The following is an 8942-nucleotide window of genomic DNA, read 5'->3' on the forward strand; positions in this document are numbered from 1 at the left end:
CTGATATACCGCCCACCCTGCTGGGAAGCAGGGACAGTGCCCTGGGCTAAAGGCAGGGAACATGCCAAACTAAACACAGGGGCCAGGCCTCGAGAACAACCCTGGAACACAAGCTCTGTGGCTGCTGGTCAACTGCCCGGTTAGGTCTCCACTCCTCCCAGCTCTAAATGGGTGCTGATTCTTCCAATGGCTGTCAGAGCTGCACCCTGGAGACCAATAACAGACTCTGGTATCCAAAGCCTTGATTACAAAGAAATACAAGTCACCCAGTAGCTGGTGAGAATCTAATTCTCTCGACTGGCCGTGACCACAAGAAAACGGTGGGGCAGCTCAGAGACGGGAATTGGGAGTTTGCAGTACCTAGCAGGCACGGGCTGGCAAACGGATCCCGCCAGGGAGGCCCTACAGGAATGACTGCAGTTGCCCCGGACACATCTTCCTCGGAGCCGTTTGGGCTGCACGGCCAGCACTGAGCGAGCAAGGGCTTGCTCCCCAGCCGCCTCTGCCACCCACTCGGGCTTTTTCGTCACTGCAGACCTGACTCCTTCAGACCCCACGGTGTGGCTGCATCCCAAAGCTGGTGAAAGGGATTCCCACCCCCCGCCCCCCAATCAAAAAGAAATCCTCTCCCTTCTCCCTAGTTTCTAGAAAGAAGGAGGACCCAACGAGGGCTCAAGAGTATGTGAGGCACGAGAGAGGAGAAAACACGGCCTAGGGTGTCCAGCTCTCTCCACGGGCCATGACCGAGACCACGGGACTCCGCTCTGCTATTCCAGCACTGGCCACCTGGGGGCGCCCTGGCTCCAGAGAGTCAGGCGCCTGGCCCTGGCTTCGCTCCCCGCGAAGGCTGCGAGCTGGGAACCCTTGCCCAGCAGGCCCGGGGCAGCTCCGTTTCCCGGGCACCTGAGGGCGGGCTAGCGCACCACGAGGTCTCGGGTTTCAGCGGAGGGCAGTCGCCCCGTCTAAAGGCTTCTTCTGTTCCTTGGAATTGTACAGAATGTCTCTTGTGGCTTTTCCTCCTCCCTCCTTTTTTCCTGTTGACTCTCCCCATCCGGCTCTCTGAATCACCAGACTCCGCAGGAAAGCAGCAGATGTTGACTTTACTTTCTGAAGCCAACGTCAGCTCCCTCCTGCGGAGTGGGGGGGGCGGGCGGGAAGGTGAGGGGCAGGGGAAGGGAGGGCTGTGGCCCCCATCTTTTCCAAACCTGCGGCAGGGGGTAGGGGGAACCTGAAAGGAGTCAGGAACCCTAGGCAAGAAATTCTTGATTCCTAGGGCTAAGGAAAATGGGGCCCCAAACCAAGGTGTTGGCCGTGGAACCGGCCGGCGAGAAGGGAAGCGGGGTGGGGTTCTGGGGTTCGTGCCGGCCCTTCTGGTCTGAGGTAAGGCCTCATCTCCCGCCAGCAGCATCCTCATGACTCAAAAGTCAAGTCAGGCTGCAGGTCTGGGGAAGACAGTCTAGAGGCTTCTTCTTGTCCATCGGGGTCCGCGAACCGCAGGTCTTATGCAAGTCTTTTGGAGAAACTGCCAAGGAGGACTTTCTAGGGCTTTATTCCACAGTCATTGCTCCAGTTTCTCTTCTCTGTTTTCTTCCTCAGGGATTTTCTTCCGGGCAAAGAAGCCAAGCTGTAGAGGAAGAGATAAGCGCCATGGCCAAACGCCCCGCCGGACACCCTGCCAACAGACCTCCGACGTATCTGAGGTCTTCACTTTTGTTTCGCTTCCAAAGATGAGATTCTACTTTATTTTCTTTGGCTGAGCTTAATTCCACCAACATTTGTGGAGTGGAGTGAGCGAGAGGCAGGACACGCACAGCCTGCTAGGCGGCCCGGCACAGAGCCAGTCTCCCTGCTCTACCCTAGGGGGCCCGCATCGCACCCCGGACTTCCGGCTAACGCAGTGCGTACCTTCCAAAGGCAGAAGACGAGGAGAGCAAGCAAGAGCAGCCCCCCCAGGACGCTGCCAATGAGGATCCACAGGGAGATGAGGACAGGGCGCGTCTGAATCACCTCCAGCAGGCTCTGTACGGGAAGGCGACTTGTTAGTACTCGTCCCCTTTCTCCCAGCTGGCCTCCCCCCACATTACAGCAAAGCCTCGGGATGGGAGAATACAAAGAAAGAAACGAGGGGCGCCTGGGTGGCTTAGTCGGTTAAGCGTCCGACTTTCGCTTAGGTCGTGATCTCGCGGTTCGTGGGTTCGAGCCCCGCGTCGGGCTCTGTGCTGACTGCCAGCTCAGAGCCTGGAGCCTGTTTCAGAGTGTGACTCCCTCTCTCTCTGACCCTCCCCTGCTCACGCTGTCTCTCTCTCTCTCTCCTAGAAATAAATAAAAANCCCAGCATCCTGATTGTATCACTTCTGACTCCCTGCTGCCTAATGAGGACGCTCTGGGTTCTGAAAAAGCACCCCAACTCTGTAGTCCCCACCCGGGCTCTTCCCACAGGCTCCTCCCACTCTTCCCACCCTTCTCAAACTCAGGCGCCAGTCCCACCTCACTCCAACGAGAGGCTTCAGGCAGCTGCAGGACACTGCCCTCCTTAGCTCCCAGCTCGAACGTGCTGACCACCGTCAGAGACTTGAATTTGGCCTGTGGAACAAGTGGATGGGAAGACGCTAGAGCGGGCCACCATCAATCAGGTGGGAGCCCAATGGCAAAGAGGAGGCGGGTAGGCACAATTTCCAGTGCCTTCCAGACCAGAAGAAAAGATTGGAGACCAATGGAGAAAGAGAGGAAGGGTACTAGATGGGAAGCCTCCGGCCCTTCATATACGGTGTTTGCTCTATCCAACATTATCTAACTCCCCTTTCTTTGGCTAACCCTCAGCCCTCCTTTAGTTGATGTTTACATGTCATCCCTCAACAGAATTAGCGAAGTGTTTCCTCCTAACTCATCACCCTGGCTTAGGTCTTACCATTCTATTTACTTCTCTGTCTTTCACCCCTGGACTGTATATAGGATCCTTGAGGTCAAGAGCTGTGTCCTACACATGTAGGTGTCTCTAGTGCCTAGAGCCTCGCCCAGTGCTACGTACATACTGGTTTCTCAATAAATCTTTATTGAAAAAAATAAGTAAATGAACGAAAAAGGCTACCAAAGAAAGATAAAGAGACCATCCGACTTAGAGAAGGGTGATGTCTCAGACATAACTTTCCTATAAAATATGCCTTGTGCTATTTAAGTAGATAGCCCTTAGTACTAAAGAGCTGTTATAATTAAGTGCCATTTCCATGTGCAGGAACTTACACTGACTCCCAACTGCCTGTCGTATTAAGTTCAATTTCATCTCCCTAGATTTCGAGAACTTTCATAACCTAGATTGCTTTCAGCTATATGATCTTGTCTTCCATTACCCGCCAGTACATATCAGGCATGTAATGTCAACTGTTTATTCACTCATTTAACAGAACTGTATTACATCACTATAGTGAGTTAGGCGTGGTAGTAAACGTTGGGGATCGTCCGTCTCTCCCAGCGCCTGCCTGTAGTAGGCACATGGCAGATTATTAATTGGCTGGATGTAGGTATCCTGTAAATGTTGATTATCGATATAGCATGAAGGGATGACCCACAGAGGAGAATAACGAGCCTTCATGAGTCCATCTCATTATTCATTTATTCTTCACAATCTCACGAAGTAGGTATTACCTTCCGCATTTTAGAGATAAAGGAAAAGAATCTGAGAGAGGTTAAATAACTTGCTTAAGGGCCTGGAACTTGAACCTGAGTCAATTCCAAAGCCTATGCTGCAGCTCCAGGTGGTAGCGGGAGAGGAAAGGGGAAGGCAAGATTTACCCTCCGGAAAAATTCGTTGTGGACCAGCCTCAGCAGTTCAACAGAGACCTCCGTCCCCTTGGCCAGCCGCCCAAGATGGCACCTCACCACCTGACACCGAGTGTTGCTCCCGTTCTTCCAGAAGAGAAGGGCGGATCAGGACCTTGGGGTGGGAAACTCCCCCACTCCCCATGCCAGGCTCTACCCACCCCCTGTCCCAACGCCCCAAACCCTACCACTCCCCGCTGCGTTCCCATTCCGGACACCTCCTTCACCTCCTTGGGGCTCATACCAGTCTGTTTATGTGCTGAAAGTCCTCTGGGTGCACAGGGGACCCTGGCGGCTCAGTCAGGTTCTGTACCGTGCAGCTTGCCTACAGGGAGATGCGACTTGAGCGACCCCCTGGACGGTGAGAGGCCGGCCACTCCGGGCTGGGCAGGGGCATACGACCCGTGCTCTGTGGTTCTCCCCTGGGCAATCCCTTTCTTTCTCCCCAGAGAAGCCACGTGTGTGAAAGAAAGGTCTCCCAGAGGGAGGGGTGCCGACAGCAGTGACCTAGCACATAAGGAGCGGGTAGGCTCACCAGGTCAAGGTGGCAGGGTTTTCCATACACCCTTAGCCTAGACTCACGTTGTTAGTGATGACTTGAGACAATGACAGGAAGTAATTGCCCCCATGGGCCACAGCTGGAAGGAGGGCTGAGATGATGAGGCCACTGACCACATAGCAGCCCAGGTTCTGAACCTAAGAGGGGGGGTTGGAAGGAGGAAGAGGAGGGAGACAGAAGACCTTCCTCATCTGTTCCTCTTTACCCTAGATGCCCCTGGGGATCTAAGAGAGACTCTTCCCTCCTTTGCCCAGGACTCCTCCCCCTCCCCTTGCTCACGCCAAGGCTCCTCCAGCTTCTCACCCTGAGGGTGGTTTTGAATTCAGGACCCACTGGGAGGGTCCCGTATGGGTGAACCTCATAGCGGTGCAGGGTGGACTCACTGAGTGGACACCAAGTCAGGAAGTGCACGGCCACAGCCATGACACAGTCACAGGGCACGCAGTCAGTGCACAGACACGGGTTCGGGGAAGGCAGGGCCAGCACACGGATAAAGAAACGGGGGACACAAAGAAGACAGAAACAGGATGTGGCATAGACTTGGCACCAACTGTACGGTTACAGCTCATCCCCTTCACCCCAGCCCCGATCCCCAGGCCTGCGGCCAAGCCCTATACCCAGAAAAGTAAGATGCTTCAAAGGTTCAACTTGAGTGGGATTCAGGGCAAAAGGACGGGGCAGCCCCACAAGGGTTTGCATTTGGGGAAAACACTGCAACCCATGGGAGGAACCGGAGGGAACACAGAGCACGGGTCCGGGGTCAGGACAGGGGTCCTAGAGGGGAGCCGAGCCGTACCTGGAGAACAGGACGTGGGGCTCATACTGAATGTAGGCTGAGGTCTGGGCTGTGTTATCCTGAAGCGTCCCATTTCTCTCCAGGCTATTGCTGCAGGGTTAGGGGGAGAGGCTCACGGCCCAGCCCACTCTCAGGCACCCCTCCCACCCCAACGAGAGTAGAGGAGTCACTGCTGTTTCCACCAACCCCCTTTCCCCACAAGAGAGACCTGGGAGGAAGTCCCCTTATTCTCACCTGGTGGCAATCAGCCTCACAAGGACCTGGTTCAGGAGGGAAGAGCAGCTAAACTCGAACTCCAGCAGAAAGGTCACCTGGAGGCGGCCGGAGTGGGGTATTGGCATTTCCCTCTCCAAGGGGCCAGCGCAGAAGAACACAGGCCCTGGGTGCCTCCCTCCCTAAACTCCCAGGCCCAGGAGATTCTGGCCGCCTGGTCTCTCAGAGCCCCGTTTCCCAGCCTGGGCCCCTACTCACCTTGGCTCCGGTCTGAAGGACCGGGTGGCCCACACTGCAGAGCCGGGCATGAGGGGAAGGGGCTGTGCATTCCACCTTGACTGGGCTGTCCCCCTGCGAGCAGATGGGTGGGGTGGGGGCTGGAGCTGACGCCTCAGGCCGTGATGCCCACGCCGCTCAACATTGACACCTCAACACTGACACCGAGCCCTTCCCTAGCGCCTTTCCCAGCCCAGCCCAGCACCCCAATCTTCCTCCTCCTTCCCTGACTCCTCCCGAACNGAGGAGCTCAGACTGAGGCTAGTGTTGTAGGCATTTTCCTTCCTGTTCTCCAGAGTTGCCGATACCAGCACTTTCTGCCGGCCTCCCCGAACCACGAAAGGCTCCTTCCTAGGAGTGGTGGATAAGGGAGAAAGCCCAGGAGTTGAGAAGCTGCTAAAAGCATCACTTCTGCTTTTCTGGGCAAGAAACGACCCTCCAGCTCCCTTCAAGTTCCTTCTGGTCTGTCTCAGGTCACCCTGATTTGGCCAGTTCGTGTCCATCCCACCTGGAGCCTCTGAGGTCCATATGAGCACGAAGCACCAGGTCTGTGACACATTCATTGTCAGGGCCACAGTCCTTAGAGAAGGGGACCTAGAGGGGAGAGAAGGGGCTGAGGCCCAAGAGGAAGGCAAGCAGAAAAGAATGGAATTAGGGGAAAAGTGAAAAGAGGGGAATGGGCGCCCAGGTCAGATTCTGCCGGGAGATTGGGTCTCTGCCCTCTGCGTCTCTCCAATTCACTGAGAAGGGCAGTGTTGGGACCCAGGGGTGGGACCGGGCTTGGCACCGCTGACCAGCTTTCGTATAGAGGTGGGCGAGCCCTCATCCAGCACAGGCCCTGGCTTCGTGGAGTTGTCCAACGTGAAGGTCACTGTCAAGGCCAGTGGCCGGAGGTAATCTGAGGTATCCTAAGGAAAACCAGAGGCGAGGATCATTGGGGAGCCAAGGTTAGGGGTGCAGCCCAGGCCCCTGTAAGAATGTTATTACAGTGATCAATTCTCCAACACTTTCTATGCCTTGGGTGCTGTCCTCAAGGTCTATCAATACTATTACGTTTATCATTTTTTAATTTTTTAAATGTTTTTATTTATTTCTGAGAGAGAGACAGTGTGAGCAGGGGAGAGTCAGAGAAAGAGGGAGGTACAGAATCTGAAACAGGCTCCAGGCTCTGAGCTGGCTGTCAGCACAGAGCCCAATGCCGGGATGGAACCCACAAACCATGAGATCACGACCTGAGCTGAAGTCGGACGCCCGACTGACTGAGCCACCCAGGCGCCGGGCATTTAATTCTAACACAGCTCCCATGATGCAGTTAGGGTTAGTATCTCCTCCACTGGGGGAAGCAAGGGGCCTGAGGTGTGCGGGTGATGTGATCAGCCAGACCTCGCAAGCGGTGACGGGCAGAACGGGGCCTCAGCCCAAGGTCAGCCTCTCTTCCCTGGCTGCTTTGGCTCTGGCTGCCAGGCCCTGCCCAGTAGAAACCCGCCCTCCAATCAGCCTCCTCCTCAGCCTCCTCCTCGCTGGGCCTTGACGCAGAGCACTTCCTGCCCCTGCTCACCAGCACGTGGAACCGCAACTGCTCGCATGTGACATTGCCGACGCCCAGCCCGAGCTTCCGAGGGGCCAGCCTCTGGCCCGAGCCGTCAAACGCAGCACGTGCCCCCGCGGTCCACTCGTCCAGCGATGCCGTGAACCGCACGTCTGGATGGGGGTAAGGAGCACAGGTGGAGAGGGGCCCAGAGAGCGAGGCGGATGAGGTTCAGGGCTACCCGGACCGCTCCCGCCACTCACAGAACCGGCGATCCCAGCGGCCAGGGGTGCGAGACGTCACTCGGAAGCAAAGGGCGGCAGACAGGCAAGCGGCCTCCTGGCCTCGCCGGCTGCAGTCCCTCTGAACCACGCTGATGGCCGGGGGGGTCACCTCCAGGGAAGGGGCCAGGTGGACGATGGGCCGGGAGCTGGGATCAAGAGATTCCAGCAGTCAGAGGAAAGCCATTTGAAAAAGGCGATCCCCAGTGCTCGCCTCCCAGAGGTCAAAGGAAAGAATGAGGGGCTGGGTGTGTGTGGGGTCAGGCCCCCTGGAACCTTCAGGCAGGAAGAGAAGAGCTAGCGCTGAATAAGCACTTCCCCTGTGCCAGGCGCTGTGCTAAGATCTTACCACGATTGTTGCATTCACCCTCCCACGCACCTATGGGGTAGGTACTGTCATTATTCCCATTTTAGAAACTAGGAAATGGAGGAACAGGGCAAGTTGGTGAAGAAATCCAAATCTAAGTCTGTGCCTCCCAAGCCTTTGCTTTTATTTTATTTTATTTTTTTCCTAGAGAGAGACAGACAGAAAGAAAGAGGAGAGTGGAGAGGGAGAGAGAGAATCCCAAGCAGTCTCCGAGCCCACTGCAGGAGCCCAACTCAGGGCTTGATCTCACGACCCGGGGCTCGATCTCAGGACTGTGAGCTCACGACCTGAGCTGAAATCAAAAGTTAGGTGCTTAACCGACTGAGCCACCCAGGCGCCCCCCCTCCCCCCCCAAGCCTTTGCTTTTATCGGTTAAGCGATGCTGCCTCCTGCCTCCTGGGCGGGGACCACTCACCTGAGCAAAACGGCTGCCCCCTGGGCGCCCACGGCCACATCGACCAGGTCATCTCCGTCCAGATCCAGCCGGCCATCCACACTCCGGCCAAAGTAGCTGAGGGCCTGTGGCATGGAGATGGCAGCAATCCTCTGAGGGGGAGAGAGGGGAGATGAGCAGGAACTCTCATGCCTGGTGACTCGGGCTCCTCCCCGGCCCCCTGGCACACAATAAGGAATAAGGATAAGAAGGAATAAGAGAGACAGGCCTGTACTTAGGAGTCCCTAGTGCAGCACCCTGTCCCCTGCCCGACCACCTCACCTTTAGGAACCCTGATAAAAAGGCACTTGTCCAGTGTGGATCTCAGGCCAGGGAAACATCGACGACCAAGGAGCACACCCCCCTTCTCCTTCCTCCCATCCGCACCCCTGCTTTATCTGGAGGCTCCTGACCTGAGCGGGGCGGGGCCTGATTCCACTCCGGGTGCCATGATATAGGTACAGCGCCCCGTGGTGCCCATCCTCCAGGGGCGCCCCCACGGCCACGTCAGTAAAACCATCTTGGTTCAGATCAGGAAGGGCGCCCATGGCAAAGCCCAGCCGAGCGTCCTGGGGGGGTTCCGGCTGCAGCGTTCCCTGGAGAGTGAGCAAGGACTGCTGGTGGAGGGGAGGAGAGAGCAGATGCTGATCTGGCAGTGAACGGATGCACCCAT

At 56.5% G+C, this 8942-nt stretch overlaps 1 protein-coding gene across 1 annotated transcript in view; it reads right to left on the reverse strand.

Annotated features, from left to right (window-relative positions):
- The window catches only part of ITGA10 (integrin subunit alpha 10), a 16217-nt gene continuing 7275 nt past the window's right edge, over positions 1 to 8942 (reverse strand). Inside the window, exons 14-30 of the mRNA XM_077753696.1 lie at positions 8683 to 8886; positions 8252 to 8382; positions 7452 to 7618; positions 7219 to 7361; positions 6455 to 6568; positions 6169 to 6254; positions 5903 to 6011; positions 5643 to 5774; positions 5406 to 5482; positions 5172 to 5261; positions 4679 to 4757; positions 4399 to 4512; positions 4061 to 4141; positions 3790 to 3903; positions 2488 to 2583; positions 1906 to 2019; positions 1 to 1624 (exon numbers count right to left, since the gene is read on the reverse strand). Coding sequence (XP_077609822.1) covers positions 1559 to 1624; positions 1906 to 2019; positions 2488 to 2583; positions 3790 to 3903; positions 4061 to 4141; positions 4399 to 4512; positions 4679 to 4757; positions 5172 to 5261; positions 5406 to 5482; positions 5643 to 5774; positions 5903 to 6011; positions 6169 to 6254; positions 6455 to 6568; positions 7219 to 7361; positions 7452 to 7618; positions 8252 to 8382; positions 8683 to 8886 — 1917 coding nt within the window. The 3' untranslated portion in view covers positions 1 to 1558. The remainder of the gene's footprint in view (positions 1625 to 1905; positions 2020 to 2487; positions 2584 to 3789; positions 3904 to 4060; positions 4142 to 4398; positions 4513 to 4678; positions 4758 to 5171; positions 5262 to 5405; positions 5483 to 5642; positions 5775 to 5902; positions 6012 to 6168; positions 6255 to 6454; positions 6569 to 7218; positions 7362 to 7451; positions 7619 to 8251; positions 8383 to 8682; positions 8887 to 8942) is intronic.

The sequence above is a fragment of the Crocuta crocuta genome, unplaced genomic scaffold (assembly GCF_008692635.1).
Source record: "Crocuta crocuta isolate KB4526 unplaced genomic scaffold, BGI_CrCroc_1.0 scaffold620, whole genome shotgun sequence".
Taxonomy (NCBI): Eukaryota; Metazoa; Chordata; class Mammalia; order Carnivora; family Hyaenidae; genus Crocuta; species Crocuta crocuta.